The sequence below is a fragment of the Tamandua tetradactyla genome, chromosome 13 (assembly GCF_023851605.1).
Source record: "Tamandua tetradactyla isolate mTamTet1 chromosome 13, mTamTet1.pri, whole genome shotgun sequence".
NCBI lineage: Eukaryota > Metazoa > Chordata > Mammalia > Pilosa > Myrmecophagidae > Tamandua > Tamandua tetradactyla.
Window position 1 is genome coordinate 77,131,226 of NC_135339.1, and position 24,122 is coordinate 77,155,347.

General features: G+C 34.3%; 1 protein-coding gene across 5 annotated transcripts in view; it reads left to right on the plus strand.

Moving 5' to 3' along the window:
* The window catches only part of ATRNL1 (attractin like 1), a 931,221-nt gene that overhangs the window by 39,874 nt on the left and 867,225 nt on the right, over nt 1–24,122 (plus strand). For all 5 annotated transcript variants that reach the window (XR_013161757.1, XR_013161758.1, XM_077126124.1 and 2 more), the window contains exons 2-3: nt 10,968–11,051; nt 12,364–12,477. Coding sequence is in view for 3 of the 5 variants with exons in the window: in XM_077126124.1 (XP_076982239.1) it covers nt 10,968–11,051; nt 12,364–12,477 (198 nt within the window). In the remaining 2 variants the exon portion in view is untranslated. The remainder of the gene's footprint in view (nt 1–10,967; nt 11,052–12,363; nt 12,478–24,122) is intronic.

Consider the following 24,122-nt stretch of genomic DNA (forward strand, 5'->3'; position numbering starts at 1 on the left):
AATTCCTAGCTTTTTTTACTTAAAAAAAGAGCCATGTATTTCTTGACTAGTATAACATATTCCTCTTGCTTTATAGAAAAAATTTAAATGGAAGAGGCCATGTAGGATTATAATCAAATTAGAGTTTTTTTAAAAATTAAGTTCCTGAGGTTCTAAATTGTTATCACACAAGCTTAATTTATGTTTGGAATTTAAAATGTCTTAGAATTTGTAGCATTAGGTTCAGCCCTGATTTTATAAGTTTCTAAACAATTTAAATTACAGCAGTATTTTTATTTTAAGGGTATATCGCAATTTAAGTTAGAAACTAGGGAGAAAGATTTCTTAATGAACCCTACTGAAGTTCATTCTAAAAAAATTTTACACTTTTACCTTGCTTTATGGAAATAATATATGGCTTTGAACTTGTGATGAGATTTATTAGTTGCATTTTGTAAAACATGATATAATATGAAATATGTTCAAGAAACGTGGTAGTAGAAAATGCTATAAAGGAGATCTGTTGTAAGTACAATTGCTTCTCATTATTTATGGATAGCATATTTGCAGATTTGCCTATTTGCTGACATTTGTTTTGTTTTGTTTTACATGGGTAGGCATTGGAAATCGAACCTAGGCTCTGGCATGGCAGGTGAGAATTCTGCCACTGAGCCACCGTTGCATCACCCTGACATTTGTTTTTGACCCCAAAGTTCATTCTCATAGTTCTTTTGCAGTCATTTGTGGCAAATACTTTTTGCCACAGTGTGGTGCACATACTTTCCCAGTTAGGTCAAACAAGGTGCTTTCTTGTTTTAGCTATCATACTGCAAACAAGTGTCCTTTTCACAGTATATTTAGTGTTTTTTTTCTTCAATTTTGGTGGTGATTTTGTTGCTTAAAATGGCCCCTTAGAGTAGTTCTAAAGGGCTGCCTAGTTTTCCTAAGCTCAAGAAGGCTGTGATTGGTCTTATAGAGAAAATATGTGTATTGGATAAGCTTTGTTCAGGCATGAATTATAGAGCTATTGGCCGTGAGTTCAATGTCAACGAAACTATAATATGTATTAAATAAGGTGTCTTTAAACAGATACTCACTTAAAACAAGGTTATGTATTAATAGATTGATGAAATTGTGGTTACCAAAGGCTCTCAGTACCCTAACCCTGTATTTCCCTTAGGAGCAAGGTTCACTATTTGCTAATTCAATGTTTGCAGTGATTTTTAGACCATAACTACTGTGAATAATGAGAATCAACTGTATGTGAGCTAAAATAATAATACTTCAAACTAGAAATTTCCTATATTAAAAATTCTTTGAAAGTTTTTTACTCCTTATATGCAAGTGAACAACATAAACAGGATAAAATGCAGAAGACACAGAAAGAGTGGTGTTTTCAAGGATCTTGTTGGAGGTTTATCAATACTGTTTATAAATGTGCCTTAGTGGCATTAATATGAAACTTATTATTTTGTGTAGTTGGTCAAGTCTTCATGTTAACTGTAAAAGACATTTTCAGTTTGCGCATAAATTTGTCAAGAATTATTGGTGATATTGAGTATTTAAGAAAACATACAATGGAATATTATTCAGGTGTAAAATGGATTGAAGTTTTGATACATTTGAAAACATGGGTAAACCTTAAAGACATCATTTTGAGTGAAATAAGCCAGACACAAACGGAAATATTGTGTGATCTCACTTATTAAATAATTAGGATAATAAAACATAAAGTCAGAATCTAGAGTATATTTTATCGGGGATATAGTGGGAGTGAACATAATCGAAAGCACTGAACTATGTATTTGAATGCGGTTAAAGGGGAGATTTTAGGTTATGTATATGGTACTAGCATAAAAATTAAAAAAAGTCCTTGGAACTGTACAACGTAAGCAGCAAACCCTAAGTTAAACCATGGACTATAGTTAATAGAGCAGATATAAAAATATGTTTTCATCATTTGTAACAAAGTTACCATACCAATGCAAGGTGTTAATAATGGGGTGGTATGTGGGAATTCTGTATTTTTTGCATGATTGCCTGGTAAACCCACAATTTCTTTAATAAAAATAAAATTAAGAAAATATTAATGAACTACCTGCTTGTATTTAAATGTGACTGTTCCTGTTAAATACATGTAAGGGCTTGATTATTTTAAAACAGCAAATGTGCCATCTATAAATTATAATTTATTCTTTAATCTTTAATTAAAATCTTATATTCTTATTTACTTCATGTATCTGTTATCAAATAGATGTTTTGATTGTTCTGAATCAGGTATACCCATGTTTTGGTTTGCTAAAGCTGCCAAAATGCAATGTACCAGAAATAGGTGGGCTTTTAACAATGGGGATTTATTAACTTACAAGCTACAATTCTAAGGCCAAAAAAATGTCCACATTAAGACATCAACAAAAAGATACCTTTTTGAGGAAGGGCTGCTGGCATCCGGGTTCCTCTGTCACATGGGGAGGCACATGTTGGTCCTTCTCTCTGGGTTTTGGTTTCAATGGCTCTCTCTCCAAAATGTCTCTGGGTGTTTTTTTCTCTCTCTTAGCTTCTCCTGGGGCATTTTCTTTCTCTGCTCTCTCTCTGTGAGCTCTTTTAAAGGACTCAAATATAGGATTAAGACCTACCTTTGTGGGGTAGGTCACATCTCCATGGAAGCAGCCTAATCCAAATGTCACACCCACAAAAGGTCTGCACCCACAAGAAAGGATTAGAAGAACATGACTCTTCTGATGTTCTTGTATGTATGTTGATACATAGCAGTTTCAAACCAGCACAACCACCTTCAGCTTTTAATCTTAACAGAAAGGAACATTTTCAAAATATTCTCATTTTCAAATGAGATTAAATAAACTATAAACAGATAGATTATATATAAATATATAGCATATATAATGTGTGCATGCATATATATGTGTGTATGCATGTATTTATATGTGCATCTTTATATTTCTGTGATTAAGGGTATTTAGTTTTCTAGGCTGCTGAAAGCAGATACTATGAATGGGTTGGTTTTTAACAATGGAAATATATTAGCTTACAGTTTGAGGCTGTGCAAATGTCCAAATCAAGGCGATACTTTCTTATCGACAACTGGCTGCTGTGATCCTTGCTGCCTCTGCCACATAGGAAGGCCCATGGCGGTGTCTGCTGGTCTCTCCCTTCTCTTCTGGGTTTCACTGCTGTCGTCTTCTTGCTTCATTGCCTTCTCTCTCTTTCTCTGAATTTCAATTTCTTGTAAAGGACTCCAGTCAGAGGAGTAAGAGCCATCCTGAATGAGGTGGGTCACCCCTCAGTGAAGTAGACTCGTTGAAAAATCCTACTTAAAATGAATGGGCCCACATTCACAGGAATGGTTTAACATTAGAAATGCTTTCAGGGGTATATTCAGTTTCAAACTACCACAATGGGTATGGTTGTTCACCAAGATGCTAATCTTAGTGATATCTGGGTAGTGGGATTTGAGGTGATTTAAATAAAAGAAACTACTTTTCTATATTGTTTGAATTTAGAAATGAGTATACAATTTCATTTTTAAAAACAGATAATGTATAGATATAATATGTAATGTAAAATATGAAAATGGCATGTAAATCTGTATTTGTGAAACAGATTTATGACCAATTAATACCTTTTCAAGGATTTATTCCATTTAACAATTATTTGAGTGTTTATTACATTGTACTAAATGCTGGGATTTCTATGATGTTGATATTCTATGAAAGCTAATTGAGAAGGAGATCAACAGTTAGAGTGCAGTTTACTAAATGCTGTGATAGAAATAAAGGCTAGGAGTAGATAACTGAGTTATCAAAATCAGAATGATAGAGAATGTTCACAGAGGAGACTTGGGAAGACGAGTGCGAGTTAAGTGAAGAAGAGCTGGGGATGAGAAGGACTGAATTCCTGACTGAGGTATGTGTGAAGATATGGAGACTTATGAAATAGCATGATATGTACAGGGAATTGTAAGTCATTCAGGGAAGCAAAGAGGAATGTCTGGAGATGATGCTACATATATAGTTTAGATAACAGGTGTTATAAAAATGGAGGGGATAGATTTGACATTTATTCAGCTTGGACTAAGGAGGGAGTTCAGAAACTTAATTGTAGTAATTCCTTGACTAAGTGAAATTTATGTAACATTTTAAAATTTAATTAACAAAATCATTTCCTGATACATTCTGAAGATCGTTCTATTTAGGGAATTTAGGGAATTTGAGTGCTATAGAAAGGGTAGAACTTAAGTACAGGTAGAAAATGTCGTTGTTTGAAGGGCACTAGGAGGCCCCTTTCCCAAAATCTGCTCCCTAGCTTGTCTCTATGCCTACAATATTATTATCAGTGATTCTCTCATATATACTTAAATCTTAAATTTTGCCAATATTTAAAGGTAAACATCCTGTTAAGGTACCAACAAAGAGGTTACCTTCACTCAAGAAAGGCTAATACCATCTGGAACACCTTTGTCAGCCAGGAAGGCACGTGACTGGGGTCTCTGGCTTCTGGACACCTCTCTCAGCTGGGAAGGCATACAGCGTCATCTGCTAGCTTTCCTTCCTCATTTCATAAGGCTTCCCTGGGGGTATTTTCCTTCTGCATTTCCAAAGATCACTGGCTGTGTGGTCTCTGTCGGCACTAAAGCTTTTTCCAAAATGGTTCCCTCTTAAAGCAACCCCACCTTGAATTGGTGGAGACACACCTCCATGGAAACCATCTAATCAAAAGTTACCACCTACAATTGGGTGGAACGAATCTCCATGGAAACAATAAAAAAGGTCCCACCCAGCAATATTGAATGAGGATTAAAGAATATGGCTTTTCTGGGGTACAGAACAGTTTTAAACCGGCACACATTCCTAAAAGAGAGACAATGTAAATGAATTTTAACATATCATTAGTTAGTATAAATACTTTGATTATCTTGGAATGGAAGGAATTGTAAGAAAGAAAGGTAGGACAACGATCACTGAAGATAAGCTACAATTTTACTTAAGGCTACTCTTTGCCCTCTTGCCATTATTCCTTCTGCTGAAGTTGTATCATCTGCTACTATTATGGCTAGCTGGTGTTTAACATTAGAGTTTTTCCTGGTTAGACATGTAGAGGGAGTTTGGGTTTGCTGCTATCTACCAATGAGATCAAATAAGAAATACTAACAAATAGCAGTTAACAATAACAGAGAACCCTATTGCAGGTATGTGATCTATGTACAGACTACTAAGTTTTTGTTAATGTCAGATGTTAAGCAGTTTTAGGTATAAATTTGATAATTTAGATATGTTTGATAATTTAATGTATTTAGTGTTAATTTCAGACACACAAGTCAGACTCTGAACCATGGACAGTTTGAGTATTGAACCGTTCAGTACATTGTTTTGCTTTCTTCCATCTAAGAATACCATGATAAATTGACTAATAGAATTTGGTAGAAGTTACACTGTGTTAGCTTACTTTGAATGTAGGGTTGGGTGGGTCAAAATGATTTGGTGCCAAATTGTTAGAACTTTGTTGGTTTTTACATTTAAAAGCAGAGGATTTTACTTAAATGCCGGTTGATTTGTCACAATGTTGGAGTTTATAGTATTAAGTTATTATATTCTTTAGAAAGCTTTTTTGGCTTATTTTGAATATAACTTAGTATTTATAAATGTTAACTTATTAAAAATTGAAAGTATGTTTCCTTGGTATTAAAACAATATTTTTCATTATAGAAAAATTAGAAAATTCAAATGAAGTAAAAAAGCTAACACCTATAATTTCACCTTCTCCAAGATAACAATTATTTATACATTTTTCTATACCTAGATATTTTTATGCATATATCTGCATGTCTTTTAATTTACAAATATGGGATGTAATTTTTCTTTTTCCCTACTTAAATTGTTAACATCTTTCCATAATAATATTTGTTTATATCATTATTTAATCATTGAGTTCCATTGTATGTTTGAACCATAATTTATTTAAGTGATCCATTATCATATATTTGGTTTTTTTCCATTTTTTTACTAAGTGAACAATACTATGATAAATTTAGTGTTTTAGCCTTGCAAATTTCTTTAAAAAATTTTATGTTACTGGTTTATTTTCTTCTTAATAGTCATCATCATCATATTATTAAATCAAGGTACCTCAAATTTTCTAGTGGAAAAAAATTCAAATTTTTGAGTACAAAATGGCATTTAGGTTCAAAATTTAGTGTGCGGTGAAATTTTCTTGGAAGGCCTATTTTCTATTAAGATAATACATTCTTTAGATTAGAAGATCATATAATAGAGACTCTAGACTATAGCTGGAAGAGCTGAATTTCAATTCTCACATTCTTATTATTAGCTATGTGATAGTGGGCACAGTGAAAAAATCTTATTAATTTCAGTGCTCGATGATAAACTTTGAAGGGTCTGTATGAAAAATTTGAGATTGAATTTTGTTTACTGATTTGATTTATTAACAAAAATATATGCTGACATGTAACCGAAGTAATCAATTGGAAAGTAAATTAATGTGATTGTGATTTTTTAGGTTTAATTTAGTTTCATTTTAGGATTGTGTGTATGTGTTTGCTCTGTTTTTGACTGATTTCATCCATTCAGAAAATATTTTTTTTGTGATCCACTATAATAGACATTTTTCTGGATGTGAGAATAGAGCAGTGAACAATACAGATAAAAATTTCTATCCTTATATTCTAAATAGAATAAGACACATGATAGATATAAGTAAAATTACAGTATATTTAGCTTTAGTAGAAAATGTCAGATGGTTTTCCAATGTGATTGCACTAATTTATAGTCCCATCACTGAGAGTTTGATTCATATTCTTTCCAGACTTAGTCTGGCCAGTCGTGTGGTCACTCTGGTAATAGTATCTCATTGTGTCTCGACATCTCATTTCCTTGATGAATTTATTCTGGGGTTCATTTTCTCTCTTTTACTTCGTGTCTTCTTGTTGGTCGGCTTTGCTCTCTACCTGTTCTCTAACATTCAGTTCAGCATATTCTAGACCTCTAGAATAGCTTCTGTTTATCTCATCAGAATTTTTCTGCTCTTGTTTTTCTGGTTTTTGCTCTGCCAGATAGGATCTACCCCAATCAGATTTTCCCAGAGAAGACAAGCCCAGGACTTAGGATGGTGGTGTAATCAGTATCAAGTTTCCCTTGACACCTAGCAGGTTTCCAGTCTTTCCTGTGAGGGCTCTTGATTCTGTGTTTTTCCTATCCTGCCCAGCAGGTGGTGCTTGTCAGCCTGCCACTCCCCACCACCATGAAGTGGTGCTGTGTCTTTAATTCTCAGCAGTCCCTGACTCTGCCAGGGATGTGGTTGAGACAGAGGTTGAGGCAGAATACAAGCCTAAATTGTTTCTATTTTCCAGCCCTGGTGTCTGAATTCTCTGAATGGGAGCCACCATTTGTTCTAAGCCCTGCCTCTCCCTGTTCTTGGGGGAAGATATGCCCTTTGGGAAATTATCTCCTTTACCCTGACTAGTTACTTTTTCTCTCTGACATACCTTAACTCTGCTCTTACCTTGAGTAGTTACTTTTTCTCTCTGACATACCTTAACTCTGGTCTTACCTGGGGCAGTGCTGAAACATTAGCATGTCTGCATCTTTGTTTAATGGACAGTTAAAAAAGTAAAAACAAAAACTTTTCAGAGCTGGACCCCAGCCTATTGGCTCTGCCAGTCAAAAGCAGGAGTTGGTACCCTCTATGTGCCTCTGTTTTTGGTGGAGGGTGGGTGCATAGCCCTTTTCTAGTATTCTGAGCTTGGCCAACTCCCAAAGCCTCTGTTTTGTTTTTATTTTCCATCAGCCCTGCCTTCTGTCTGCCAGGGAGAAACCTCCAGGTTCCTTTTGTGCCTGCTACAGATTTATCTGTGCTCAGAGCTTGTATTCAGCAGTATGAATTTGTTAATTAATTTTGCAGTTGGAACTTGTTTGAGGTACCTTCCCTTGCTCCTAGTAGAGACTGCTTCTTTTTCCCATAGGGAGGTCACTCCAAAGCAGCCTGCTGTACCAGTTGGGGAGGAGTGCCAGTTCCCATGGCTTGGGAGACTTACAGTCCTGTGCTATGATCTCAGCCCTTCCATCCATTCTACACTGGTGTACGATGTGGTCATGAGAGTCCCACAAACAGTTGCTCCAGACAGTTCCTAGATATTTACTCGCTGCCCTAGAGGATGAACTAAAAAATACCACATCTCCCTATGCTGCTATCTTGTCCCTCCTCCTCCCTTTTCCTTTTTCAAGTGGTAGTTCTTATTTTTTTCTTGATAACTTTGCTAGGGGATTATTAATTTTATTATTCTTTTCATAAACCAACATTTGGTTGTTTTGATTTTCTTTATTGCATGACTGTTTTCTATTTCAGAAATGTTATTTCTTTCCTTATACTTTCTTTCAGTTTAATATACTATTCTTTTCCTAGCTTCTTGAAGTGAAACCTTAGATAAGTATTTTCAACTTTTTTTTTCTAATATATACATTTGGAGCTATAAATTTCCCACCAAACACTACTTTAGCTTCATCACATATGTTTTGATGTGTTGTGTTTTATTATTATTCAATTCAAATATTTCTTTATTTTCTCTGTGATTTAGACTCTTGCTTAATTTATGAACATTTTGGAATTTAAAATTTATATTTTCTACTGTGGTCACTTTGGTATATGGTGCTACCAGTGATTGCCCAGCTTTGAGAAGCAGGATTACTGAAGCAAATTGTCACAGAGGGATTAAATTGATTTAATTGGATTCTGGTGTTACTTGTTGCTATGGCTCAGGAACAAGTCCTTTAAAGAGGATAGAAATTTGTTTTTCTCATTGTCAATCTGGCTTTTCAATAACTGCTGCTGAGAAGGTTATGAGAGGATGGCAGAGTAGGGAGCTCCAGGATTCTACAGTGCTTCTTTTATTAGAAATCAATGTTCACATATATGTGTAGGTCTGTTTTATGACTCTGTATTTGGCTCCATTTATCTTTTTGTCTGTCTCTGCACTCATCCCATGATGTTTTAATTTCTGTTGTTTGATAATAGAGCTTGATTTCTTTTATTCAGCTTTTCTCCTTCAGGAGTTTGTAGACTCTTGGTCTTTCCAACTTTAGTATCAGCATGCCGGTTTCCATAACATGTGATTGCAATTTTGATTGAGATTGCTAATCTGTAGTTCAAAATGAAGTGAGTTACAATACTGAATTTTCCAGTCCAAGAACAAGGAAACATGTTCAGATAGGAAATTTGTGTCCTTTTGCAGGAGCTTTGATATACTAGTAGTCCTAGTATTTCAAAACTTGGAGGTTTTCTGTCACTCAGGTTACTTATAGCTGGGCTGTTGTCCATGCAAGGACTGGTTTGCTTCTGGAACACTCTTACTATAATTATAGCACTTTTGCATCCCAAGTCAGTGTACCATGTTATTTATTTGAACCCTTGTCTTTTGTGGGCTGTTGGCTCTGACTTTTGTCCTCTACCTCCTTGAGATGCTCAAACTATTCTCAGCCTTTTGTAGTCTCTTCTAAGTGAGTGAATCATTCAAGAGCAAAAGCAGCCCTGAATGCTTGACTGTTATTACTGAATTTGCAACTTCTGGGTCTTGACCTGGTAAATTACTGTTACTTAGATGCTTTTAAGACTTAAAATGCTTCTTTAGCTTTTTTAGTTATCTTTCAGTGGAGAGTTTTTCTGAATTACATCATCTGTTAATATTGGAACAGAAAATCAGTATTTAATCTGTTATTTAAATTATGCTTCAGTTTTCTCATCTGCAATTTGAGCTTAATTATGTACTATCTCATAGGGTTTTGGGTATATTTAAATGAGGTGATACATTTTTGGCTTACAATAGTACTGACATGTGAAAAATACTCAATTTATTATTACATTGATTTGAGAACATAGGAATTTGCCTGCTACTCTTCAGAAGATTCTCCAGGATGAATTATTTGCTTTATTACTTGAAGTAATTTGCCAGTAATTATGAAAGACTTACACATAACATTTATGCTAACTAACCTTGTTATCAATACTGATTTAGATAAATTAAACTCTTCCCACTAGAAAATATTTTTAAGACTCCATATTGTAAGGAAAATTTAATTTTATCTAAAATTAAAAATGACCCTGAAAATGTGTATTTGTATGCATGTATATGCGTGTATGTTTTTATATATGTATAAGACTGATAAGCTTTTGTGTATATCTGTGTATGCACATATAAATACATAAAGGCTAAATGAGAAAATATTTTAGTTCCTTAAAATATGACCTTTTAAATAAATAATTGGGTTGAAGCTAAGGAGAATGAAATAAAGTAGAATTGGGATATTTCCTTTTAAATATTTTTAAATTCTGAAAATCTAAGGAAACTTGTCTTTTTCTTTTTAATATTTAAATTAGAAGGTAATTCTAATGCCTTTTGATTTACTCTATTAAATTGAGTTCTTGGAATCAGTGGAAAGTTGACAAGAGAAAATGATAATAAAAACAGGTAGCAGGACTCTGTAAAGTCTGGTAACAGCTACATTAGTAATACAGGTAGATGAAAAACAAATATAGGGAACAGTGTAATACTCAAGTTATATGTACATATTCTCTTTCTCTCCTCCATGAATTGGCATCTGTCAAAATGCTTTTGCTCTTCCTTATTTTACCTCAACCTGAGTTTTTGTGCAGATGAAGCTGAACATATCTTGCACTAACATACAACCCACCGGTACAATGTTTACTCTTCTAATATCTTTTTCCACTATGTGAAATGAAACTTTCATGGTATATCAAGGTTTAATGAAAACCAAAATAAGTTTCTTTTGAGACTTAGAGAGAGAGATGGCAGTTTGAGAATTTTCCTAAGTTTTAAGGAAACTCCTTTTTGGGAATTGGTATGATACATTCCTTTGGGCTAATGTCTTAATTTTGCCATTCTGCTGTCTCTTGAAATTACCATAATATGATTATTTTCTTGATTTTGTTTTTTCTTCTAGATTAACAGAACCTTCTGGATATTTAACAGATGGTCCAATTAATTATAAATATAAAACTAAATGTACATGGCTAATTGAAGGCTAGTAAGTATGCATTTTAGGCTCAATTAACTTATTTTATTCAGGAATGATATATAAGGTTATTTTATCAATGTTAAAACATTAAAGTACAATGACTTTCTAGTTTTATAGCTTATTTAGCTGCCTATTATTGAAGAAAATTAATTGATTTTTTCCATGGTATTTATAGATTTTAGAATCATGCTTGATTTAAATTATAAACAATATTTTTGATTTATATTACTGTGATGTTAAATTGAGTAGACATATTTTGGCTTGTTTTAAGCATCTTGTTATGGAATTTGAAGATTTCTAATGTCAGTTTGCTTGGGGTGCTATAATAGAGTACCACAAACAAAATTTATTGTCTAACAGTTCTGGAGGTTACACAAGTCCAAATCAAGGTGAAGAGTTCCTCTGAATCTATAATATTCTGTTTGTGGCTAGCAACCCTTCATGTTCCTTGGCTAGTGGCATGACTCAATCTCTGCCTCCATCACATGGCCATTTCTCTCTGTCTCTCTCTCTCTGTCTAAATTTCCTCTCCTTTTAAGGATACCAGTTGTATAGTACCCACCTTAACTAATAATATCTTTAAAATTCTGTATACAAATAAGTTCACGTTCAGAGGACCAGAAATTAGCACTTAACATGCTGTTTTGTAAGACGGAATCCAATCCAAAACACCATGAAAGTATAAAAGATTCTGTCCTGAGATATGCCTTTGGTTCATGCTATTCAGCATTTTGGTTCTAAGGATGTTAAAGAAAACATTCTCTGAAAGAGACAATTATCCTTTTGAAAGTATTTGTCAGTGGTTATGACCTGAAATGGAATTTTTCTATTTAAACATATTTTGAAAAAATCCTAAGTGAATTAAATGAATTCTTTTTTTAACCAATTTGTGATTTTAAAGAGTGTATTTGGAAAATGGTTCTTTTTTCTTATATTAAAATATTGTCTTTTAAAAATCAACCTATTCAAGCTTAATTTACATACAATAAAGTACACCCATTTTAAGCATACTGTTCAATAAGGTTTGAATAATGTATACAACCTTTGTAACCTCTACCTCAATCAAGATATGAAACATTTCCTGGTGATTAAATTTTTAGAGAATGCTAATGCATACATATGGCTTATGAATAGATTTTGAAGTTATTTGTCAGTTTTACAAATTATATATGACTGCTTATCAGTCTTTTACACTGGTGACTTAAAGATTTATAGCAAAATTATCTGAAGATAGGTTTTTAATAAAACACTGACTAAAATTTCTTCAAAGTATGCTGTATATATTATAAATTAACCTTGAACTATTTTCTTTTCTTTTCAGCCCAAATGCAGTGTTAAGATTAAGATTCAATCATTTTGCTACAGAATGTAGCTGGGATCATATGTATGTTTATGATGGCGATTCAATATATGCACCTTTAATAGCTGTACTTAGGTGAGTAATTGTATTTAATTGATGAATTATAGTTGGTTGAAGAAAAGTAACTATGTATAATTATTCATTTTAAATGCACATTTGATATAGACTCTAAAATAAATTTATCATCAATATTGATGGTTAAATTTTAAAGATTATTATAGCACTATATTGTATACTAGTTATGCTTATCAACTTAGGTGGATATGAAATAGAAGAATAAATACTGACATAGCAGAGATAAGTAAATAGTATACTCCCAGGAATTGAGATTTCTTAATAAATATAATTTATTTTCACTGTATGTAGTTTATTCTATAAAAGTACTTTTTGGAAATGCTTATTTGGATAGACTTAAATAGAAAAACAGTATCCTTTTCCCTCACTTTTTTAATGAGGTAAAATTCATATAATACAAAATTAACAGTATACATTTCAGTTACACTTAGTACAGTCACAACATCATGCAACTACTACCTATATCAAGTCCCAAAACATTTTCATCATCTCTGAAGAAAACCACATTTCCGTTAAATAGTCACTCCCTATTTTCCCTTCCACTTAGCCCCTGGAAACTACCCTCTGCTTTCTTTCTTTATGGATTTAATGATACCGAATATTTTATGTAAATGGAGTAATAAAATATGTGAACTTTTTTGTCTTGGCTTTTTTCGTTTACATTTCATTAACATTTTGAAGGTTCATCCATGTGGTAGCATGAATCAGAACTGCATTTATACTTATGGTTGAATAATATCACATCATACACACACACACACACACACACACACACACACACACACACACACATGCACACATACACCGCAGTTTGTTTCATCCATTGATGGACATTTGGGCTGTTTCTATGTTTTGGTTACTCTGAAGAGTGTTACTTTGAAGATGCATGTACATGCATTTATTTGAGTACCTGTATTCATTTTAGTATATGTTTGAGTACCAGTTCTTTTGGGTATATACGGAGGAGTGAAATTTCTGGGTCATATGGTATTTTCTATTTTCAATTACTTCTTTGAGGAACCTCCAAACTGTGTTTCCACAGTGGTTTTACTATCTTACATTCCTGTCAGAAATGTGTGAGGGTTCTATTTTCTCTACAACCTTACCAATACTTCTTTTCTGATTTTTGAGTATACCATTCTGGTAGGTGTGAAGTGAGACCACTTTGTGACCTCATTCACTATGTGCATTTGCAAATCCCTAATGATATTTGACATCTTTTCACATGCCCATTAACCATTTGTATGCCTTTTTGGAAAATGTTTATTCAAGTTCTTATATGTCTTAAAATTGGGTTTTTTTCTTTTCGTTGTGGAGTTGTAGAGTTCTTTACGTATTTTGGATACTAAACCCTTTTTAGTTATATGATTTGCTAATGTTTCCTCCCATATTTTCAGTTTTTTTGATAACATACTTTGATGCACAATAGCACACAATTTTGTATGAAGTCCAATTTATCTAGTTTTTTATTTTTGTTGTCATGTCTACTAATCCATGGCCAAATTCATGATCATGATGATTTACTCCAATGTTTTCTTTTAAGGGTTTATAGATTTAGCTCTTACATTTAAGTCATAGATTGATTTAAAAAAATATATTTTTATTGGGAAACATCTTCACATGTACAGTCCAACTGTGTCATACAATCAGTGGCTCACAATATCATAGCATAGTTGTGTATTCTTCCCCATGATCATTTTTAGAAGATTTACATCGTTCCAGGAAAAGAAATAAAAAGAAAAAAAAGAACTCATACATCCCATATCCCTCACTCCTCCCTCTCATTGGCCCACAGTACTTCAGTCTACCCAGTTTTTACCCTTTATCTTCCTCTGTTGTATCTTTGTTCTTTATCTTTATTTATTTATTTTTTTACTTATCTATCCATACCTTGGATAAAAGGAGCATCAGACACAAGGTTTTCATAATCACACACTCACACTGTAAAAGCTATATAGTTATACAGTCTTCTTCAAGAATCAAGGCTACTGTAACACAGTTCAACAGTTTCAGGTACTTTCCTATAGCCACACTATAAACTAAAAAAGGATGTCTATATGGTATGTAAGAATAACCTCCTGGATAACTTCTCACTCTGAAATTTCTCAGTGACTGAGATTTTATTTTGCCTCATTTCTCTCTTCCCCTTTTTGATCAAGAAAGCTTTCTCACTCCCATGATGCCAGGTCCCAGCTCATCCCTAGGAGTTATGTTACCCATGTTACCAGGAAGATTTACACCCTTGGGAGTCATGTCCCATGTAAGGGGAGGGTGGTGACTTAACTTGCCCAGTTGGCTTAGAGAGAAAGGCCACAACCAAAAGAGGCTTTCTAGGGGTGACTCAGTGATAATTAAGGTAGGGTTAGGCTCCCCTTTGTAAGAATAAGTTTCATAGGGGTGAACTCCAAGATTGAGGACTTAGCCTATTGAACTGTTTGTCCCTACTGCTTGAGAAAATACCAGAAATTCCGTAATGGGGAAGTTTAATATTTCCTACTTTCTCCCCAGTCCCCCAAGGGGACTTTGCAAATACATTTATATTCTCTGCCCAGATTGCTCTGGGATATATAGGGGCATCATACTAACCTGCACAAACCAACAAGATATCATGCCCTATTCAAGATTTCATGTATTTATGGTGTTCAAGTAAATGAACTATGCAAGTTAAATTAGATAATGTGCTACTCAAAATATAAATTTCCCACCAAGTAAACATCTGTTCTCTTTGGTCTTGCACAGAGGTTGAAGTTTGAAAATATGGGCCATATCATCCTTTACCCAGTAGGCTAATTTACCATAGTCCTATCCAGATCAACTTCATTCATATCTCTATATGAAGTCTGATTGCTTTTTCAGCATTTTTAACAGTTGCTGAATGGGATAATTCTGACTTTCATAGGTTCAGTCATCTATTTGCATGCTCCATGACTCCATTCCTTCTTGGAGCCACTCCAAGTCCATTGTAAGTAAATACCACAGTTCCCCCTTCCATTCCTCAGACATTGTACCCTTAGGCTACCTCCATCCATTGCAAATCATGAACACTGCTGCCATATACACCAGTGTGCAATGTCCATCCGTGTCCCTACTCTCAGTTCCTCCAGCTATATAGCTAGCAACAGGGTTTCAAGATTGTATAGCAACCCCACCCCTAGCCTGTGGAGCTACCACACTGCCCTCCGGAGGGGCTGCATCTCTCAGTATGCGTACCAACAGTGAATAGGCACATCTCTTTTTCACATTCTCTCTAGCACTTGTTTATCTCTCATTTTAAAACAATTTTATTCTCACATCATACCATCCAACTTAAGTAAATAGACATGCCTTCGCCACCATACTTTATGTGAAGAAATTTCCTTTTCTTCTGCATAGAATCCATAACCCCTCACTTGTTGACATTTAGTTTTGGCATAAGGCTTTTGTTACATTCAGTGGAAGCATATTTCAGTCTTACTGTTGACTATAGACCTTTGCTTGCATTGATTGTACCTTTTCCTGTATACCATCCATTTTCAATCCCTTGTAATGTTGACATTCAGTTGTTCTCCCTCATGCAAAAACGTTTTTATATTTGTACATTCAATCCCCATCATTGTCCACCAGAGGCATTCCTAAGTTATACCATCTTGGTCTTTATCCTGTATCTTTCCTTCAGGTTTCATATGTGCACACAGCCCTTCTCCCTCAACTACACTCATATTCAGCTTAGATCTACCTACAACTTCCTGCACAATGCTGAATAACAATGGTGACAGTGGGCATTCTTGTTGTGTTCCTGTTCTTGGATGGAAAGCTTTCAGTCTTTCTCCATTGTGGATGATGGTATCTGTGTTTTTCATATATTCCCTCTATCATGTTGAAGTTCCATTCTATTCCTATCCTTTAAACTGCTTTTTTCATCAGGAAAGTTTTGTCAGATGCCTTTTCTGCATCAATTGAGATGATCATGTGGTTTTTCTGCTTTGACTGATTGATGTAGTGTGTTACACTAATTGATTTTCTTCTGTTGAATCATCCTTGCATACCTGGAGTAAATCCTACTTGGTCATTGTGTATAATTCCTTTAATGTGCTGCTGGATTCAATTGGCAAGTATTTTGTGGAGGATTTTTGCTTCTATATTCATTAAAGAGATTGGTCTGTAATTTTCTTTTCTTGTAGTATCTTTGTCTGGCTTTGGTATTAGGGTGATGTTGGTTTCATAAATTGAGTGAAATAGTTTTCTTTCCTCTTCAATTTTTTTGAAGAGCTTGAGCAGGATTGTACTAATTCGTTCTTGAATACTTGGTAGGGTTCACAGGTGAAGCCATCTGGTTCTGGACTTTTCTTTTTTGGGAGCTTCTTGATGACTGATTCAATCAGTTTACTTGTTTACTTGGTTTGTTATGCTTATTTATTTCTTCTTGAGTCAATGTTGGTTGTTCATGCTTTTCAAGTTGTCCATTTCATCTATGTTGTCTAGTTTATTAGCATATAGTTGCTTATAATATCCTCTCTCATTACCTCCTTTATTTCTGCGAGGTGAGTGGTTATGTCGGCTCTTTGATTTCTGATTTTATTTATTTGCAATCTCTCTCTCTCTTTTTTTGTCAGCCTAGCTAAGAGTCTATCAATTTTATTGATTTTCTCAAAGAAGCAACTGCTGGTTTTGTTGATTTTCTTGTTTTTGTTTTCATATTCTCAATTTCATTTATTTCTTCTCTGATCTTTGTAATTTCATTTCTTTTGTTTGCTTTGGGGTTGATTTACTGTTCTTTCTCTAGTTCTTCCAAGTGAACAGTTAATTCCTCGATTTTTGCTCTTTATTTTTTATTTATTTATTTTTTTTGCATGGGTAGGAACTAGGAATCGAACCTGGGTCTCCATCATGGCAGGTGAGAACTCTGCCTGCTGGGCCACCATGGCCTGCCCTATTCTTTTTTAATATAAGCATTTAAGGCAATAAATTTCCCTCTCAGCACTGCCTATGTTGCATCCCATAAATTTTGATATATTGTGTTTTCATTTCATTGTGTTTTAGCCTCCACATAACTTTGATTTTTCTGCCCATCTGCCTGTTATTAATTTCCAACTTCATTGCCTTATGATCCAAGAAAGTGGTTTGTATAATTTCAACCTTTTTAAATTTATTGAGACTTGCTTTGCGACTCAGCATAAGGTCTATCCTTGAGAATCCATGAGCATTTGAGAAAAATGTGTATCCTACTGTTGTGGAGTGTAATGATCTGTAAATGTCTGTTAAGTGTAGTTAATTTATCGTATCATTCAAAATCTCTGTTTCTTTATTGATCCTCTGTGTAGATGTTCTATCCATTGATGAGAGCAGGGAATTGAAGTCTCTCACTGTTATGGTAGAGGTGTCTACTTTTCCCTTCAGTGTTGTCAGTGTTTGCCTCACGTATTTTGGTACATTCTGGCTTGGTACATAAATATTTATGATTGTTATGTCTCCTTGTTGAATTGTCACTTTTAGTAATGCATAGTGTCCTTTTTCTCTGAATTGTTTTACATTTGATGTCTCATTTGTCAGATATTACTATAGCTACCCCTGCTCTTTTCTGCTTGTTGTTTGAATGAAATATATTTTCCCAACTGTAGTAGTTTGATTCAGGTGTCAACTTGACTAGGTGAAGGTGCTTAGTTCTATTGCTCTGGACATGAGCCAATGGATGTGAACCTCATCTGTTGTTGATTACATTTGCAGTCAGCTAGGAGGCATGCCTGCTGCAATGAATGATGTTTGATTTAATTGGCTGGTGCTTAAATGAGAGACTCAATGTAGCACAGCCCAAGCAGCTCAGCACACCTCATCTCAGCACTCGCAGCTCAGCCCAGGCCTTTGGAGATACAGAAAGGAATCACCCTGGGGAAAGTAGTTGGAATTCAGAGGCCTGGAGAGAAGGCCAGCAGAGATTTCCCTGTGCCTTCCCATGTAAGAAAGAACCTCAGTTGAAAGTTAGCTGCCTTTCCTCTGAAGAACTATACATCGACTAAATAAATCCCCTTTTATTGAAAGCCAGTCTGTCTCTGGTGTGTTGCATTCCAGCAGCTAGCAAACTAGAATACTAGTCTTTCACTTTTAACCTATTTTTTGTTGTTGGGTCTAAATTGAGTGTCCTGTAGACAGCATATAGATGGTTCCTGTTTTTAAAATCTGTTATGCCAGTCTATGTCTTTTGACTGGGGAGTTTAGTCCATTAACATTTAATGTTATTATTATATGACGGTACTTCTGCCATTTTGTGTTTTGTATTTTATATGTCATATCTACTTTTTTTTTCTGTTTACCTTTACTGATAGTCTTCATTTCTATACTCTTCTCCAGACCTCTTCTGCCTTTTCCTGTCTCTAGTGCTCCCTTCAGTATTTCTTGTAGAGCAGGGCTCTTAGTCAAAATTCTCTCAGTGACTGTTAGAACACATTTCAATCTCCCCCTCATTTTTGAAGGGTAGTTTTGCTGGATATAGAATTCTTGGTTGTCAGTTTTTCTCTTTCAGCATTTTAAATATAATACCACTGCCTTCTCACCTCCATGGTTTCTGCTGAGAAATTCATGCATAGTCTTATTGGGCTTTCCTTGTATGTAATAGATTGCTTTTCTCTTGCTGCTTTTAAAATTCTCTCTTTGTGTTTGACATTTAACATTCTGATTAGTGTCTTGAAATATGTCTATCCTCATCTATTCTGTTTGGGGTACACTGTATTTCTTGGATCTGTAATTTTATGTCTTTCATAAGAGATAGGAAATTTTCAGTGATTATTTTCTAGTATTTTGCACTGTTGAACTCAGGGCTTTTTCCCATAAGCCCTGCCCCTTCTCTGCTGGGGCAAAAACTCTTAGTTCATTAAGTGCTTCTTCCAAGTTTATCTGTGCCGAGGGCCTGTTTTCAGCAGTCAGAATTTGTTAACTAATTCTGCATTTGGAGCTTGGTTGAGCTCAGCCCTTGCTCTCGCAAAATTTGTTTTCTTTCCCTTCAGGGAACCAACCTGCCATGCCCATGGGAGAGGGGAACCAGCCTCTGCTCCTTGATGAACTTACAGATATGTGTGGGATCTCAACCCTTCCACGTGGTCCAAACTGATGTACACTATGTGGCCTGTCACTGGTGTCCCCCCCAACAGTTCTGCAACATTCCTGGTTATTTACTAGTTGCTCTGGAGGACTAAACTCCACATCTCAGTATGCCACCATCTTGCCCCTTCTCTGTCCATAGATCTATCCTGAGTTAATTTTTATATTGGTGTGAGTAGAGGTCTAAATGCATTTTTTTTTTGTATGTGGCTGTTCAGTTTCCCCAGCACCATTTGTTGAAGAGATTACTCTTTCCCCATTGAATGAATGGTCTTGGCATTCTTATTGGAAATCAATTGACCATAGATGTTTGGATTTATTTCTGGGTAATTAAAATTGACTATTACATTGTTCTATATGTTTATCCTATTTCAGTAATATACCATTTTGCTCACTGTGGCTTTGTAGTAAGTTTTGAAATTAAGAGGTGTGAGTCCTTCATGTTTGTACTTTTTCAGATTGTTTTGGCTATTTTTGTGTCCCTTGCAGTTCTGTAGGAATTTGAGGATCAGTTTTTCCATTCTACCAAAAATGTTGTTGGAATTTTAATAGAGATTGCGTTGAATCTGTAGATCACTTTGGGTAGTATTGTTATCTGAACAACACTAAGTCTTCTAATCTATGCACATGGTTTTCCATTTATTTAAGTTTTCTTTTATTTCTTTCAACTATGTTTTATAATGTTCAGGTTACAAGTCTCACTTAGTAGATTAAATTTATTCCTCAGTATTTTATTCTTTTGGATGATATTTTAAATGGAATATTTCCTTTTTGCATTGTTGTTAGTGTTTAGAAATACAAGTGATTTTTCCATGTTAGTCTTATATACTGCAATTTTGGTGAGTTTGTTTATTATCTCCAATTATAATCCTATTAAAAATTAGGATTTTTAGGATTTTCTCTGTATACAATTATGCCATCTGTGAGTAGGAATTGGTTTACTTCTTCCTTTCTGTTTAGTTTGAACGCTGCCAGAATGCGATATACCAGAAATGGAATGGCTTTTAAAAGGGGAATTATAAGTTGCAAGTTAGCAGTTTTAAGGATGTGAAAATGTTCAAATTAAGGCAAGGTCATGAAAATGTCCAGTCTAAGGCAGGCAGGCAAAGACATCTTGGTTCGAGAAGGCCAATGATATTCAGGTTTTCTCTTTCAACTGAGAAGGCACGTGGCAAACATGGCAACATCTGCAAGCTTTCTCTCAAGGCTTCTTGTTTCATGAAGCTCTCCTGGGGGCATTTTCCTTCTTCATCTCCAAAGGTGTCTGCATGGGCTCTAAAGCTTTTTCCAAAACAGTTCCCTGTTAAAGGGCTCTGGTAAGCAAACCTTACCTTGAATGGGTGGAGACACATCTCCATGGAAGCCATCTAATCAAAAGTTACCATCCATAATTGGGTGGGTCACATCTCCGTGGATAATCAAAATGCTCCCACCCAGCAATACTGAATGAGGATTAAAGTACATGGCTTTTCTGGGTTACACAACAGATTCAAACTGGCATACTTTCTAGATTCAAACTGGCACACTTTCTAATTTAGATGCCTTTTATTTTTGTTCTTGCCTTTTTGCTCTGGTTAGAACTTCCAGTATAATATTGAAGTGAAGTGAAAGTTGGCATCCTTGTCTTTTTCTTTTGTTAGGGGGAAGTTGTTCAGTCTTTCTCCATTGAGTGTGATGTCAGGTGTTTGTTTTTCATAAATGCCCTTCATCAGATAGAAGAAGTTCCTTTCCTTTCTTAGTTTAAGACCTTTTTTTTAAAATCATGAAAGGTGTTGGATCTTGTCAGGTGCTTTTCATGCATCATAAAAGGTGATTGTGAGTTTTTACAAAAAATTTTTTTTAGGTCAGTTATAAACTGATGTATAACATTGATATGTATATGTTGAACCCCCTTTGAATTCCTAGAATACATCCCATTTGGTCATGGTAAATAATCCATTTACTATTGCTGTTGGATATGGTTTGCCTAGTATGGTTTGCATCTGTATTCATAATGGATATTGGTCTAAGTTTTCTGTTGATATCTTTGTCTGACTTTGATGTCAGTAATTTCCTTTTTACTGTAATGAAATAATTAAATTTTAAATTCTTAAAAAAATGGTTATGTTGTACTTTGTATACGGGCTTATAGTATTAGAAGAAATTAAATGGCAAAGAGAAAGATGTAGATAAGGTGGCAACTGAAAGGTGAGGTAGGGTGGAGGGAAACATTTTAAAATTTATTTTGAGCCTTAAAAAATAGAAGAATATTTTTTAGGGAATAGTCCAATGGAGATACTGGGGTTCAAAAATTTGAGAGAGGTCCAGAGAAATGATTGTTGGGCCAGGTCCTAAGGAAGATCATGGGAATCATATCAGAAACATAAGTAAAGAAGTTGCCTTAGGTGGAAAGAAACGCTCCTTCTGAGCTATGTGGAAAGGAAACAAGGATGGGTGTAATTATAGATAGTTTGAACATGGGGTTGATCAAGTTAGCAAACCTGAAAAAATGTTACACAAAGGTTTAAAATGTAACCTAATTCCTGTTCCATATTTCCTCCCATATACACATATATTTTGATTTATTTTTTTGTTTTGTACTTGTGCCATCTTCTGTTCTGACCCAGGGTCATGTGCCTGTACTGGGGAACGATTATTCAAGGTAATAGTATAATTATGAAGAAAATGGTCCTGGAAGTCAAAGCTATACCGATTCATTGGTTATATGGAAATCTTGAAACTATGTTAAACAAATATAGTTCTTTATTTTGTACGTATATATGTGTATGTTGCTTGTATATAGAAATACAGCTGTTTGTGCAACCTTGCTAAACTCCCTTATCAGTTCCACTTGCTTTTTTATAGACTCCATCAGAGTTTTTAAATAGACATTATGTGGTCTATGAATAAAAACAGATGTACTTCTTTCTTTCTAATATGGATATGTTTTATTTCTTTTCATGGTATAATTGCATTGACTAGACTTCCAGTACAACACTGAATACATGTTATGAGCATGGAAATCCTAGTTTTGTTCTGACCTTATGGAGAAAACATCCATTCTTTTACCTCTAAGTGTAATGTTAGCTGTAGATTTTTCATAGATAACCTTTATCAATTTGTGGAAGTTCTCTCTATTCTTATTTTGCTGAGAGTTTTTAAAATTAAGAATGGATGCATCTATTGAGATGATCGTCTGGTTTTTCTTCTTCAGTCTCTTGATATTACCAATTACATTGAATTACTGAGTGTTGAGTCACTCATATTCCTGGGATAAACCCTGCTTGTTAATGATCTATTATCCTTTTCATATATTATGGTATTTAATTTGATAAAATTTTGTTAAGAATTTTTATATATGTGTTCATGAAGGATATCGGTCTGTGGCATTAAAAATATACTTTAACAAATATCTTTGTCTGGTTTTGGTTTCGGAGTAAGACTGGTCTCATAGAATTAGTTGAGAAATATTCTTTCCTTGTCAGTTTTCTGTAAGTGCTTGTTTATTTCTTCCTTAAATGTTTTGTAGATTTCAACAGCAAAACCATCTGGTTTGGAGTTTTCTTTGTGGGGAGGGTTTTAACTAAAATTCGATTTGTTTAGGAGACGTAGGGATAGTTAAGCTATCTGTTTTAATTTGAGTGGCGCTTTGGTAATTTGTGCCTTTTAAGGCATTTTTCCATTTCATCTATGTGGTCAAATTCATAAGCATAAAGTTGTTCTTAATTGTCACTGTTTAAAAAAATATGTTGTAATATCTTTGTCACCTCTGATATTGTTAATATATGTCTTCTTTTTTTTTTTTCTGATCAATTTGGCCAGGTGTCTAGCTGTTTTATTGACCTTTTCAAAAAATAATTTTAATTTCAATGATTTTCTCTATTTTTCTGTTTCTTTTTTTTTTTTACTCTGATCTTTATTTCCTTTATTCTGCTTACCTTGGATTTAATTTTCTCTCTCCCCTCCCAGTTTCTCTTCCCCAGTTTCTTGAGGTGAAAGCTGATGTCATTGATTTGAGATTTCATTTCCTTTCAGATATTGATGCTTAGGGCTATAAATTTTCCTCTAAGTATGCTTTAGTTGCATCCCACACATTTTGATACTTGTTTTTATTTTTATTATATTCAAAATATCTTATTTCCCTTTTGATTTCCTTTCTCATCTATTTAGACATATGTCAGTTTCTATATATCTGGGAATTTTTCCGGATATCTTTCTGCTATTATTTTTAATTCCAGATAATAAAATTATTATTTTAAATTTATTTTAATTTATAACTTAATTAAATTAAGCGTAATTTAATTTTGATTAATTTAATTGGGAGAGTATTTGTGTGATTTGAGCCCTTTTAAAATTCTTTTTTTTTTTGCATGGGCAAGCATCAGGAATCGAACCTGGGTATCCAGCATGGCAGGCAAGAATTCTGCCACTTAGCCAGAGACCTTTTAAATTTTTTGAGCATGTTTTACTGTTCAGATTATGGTCCTTCTTAGTAGATGTTTGGTAGACATTTGAAAATAATGCTGCTGCTTTTTTTTTCCTTAATTTTTTTTTTAACATTTTCATTTGTTATTGTGAAATATAACATATATACA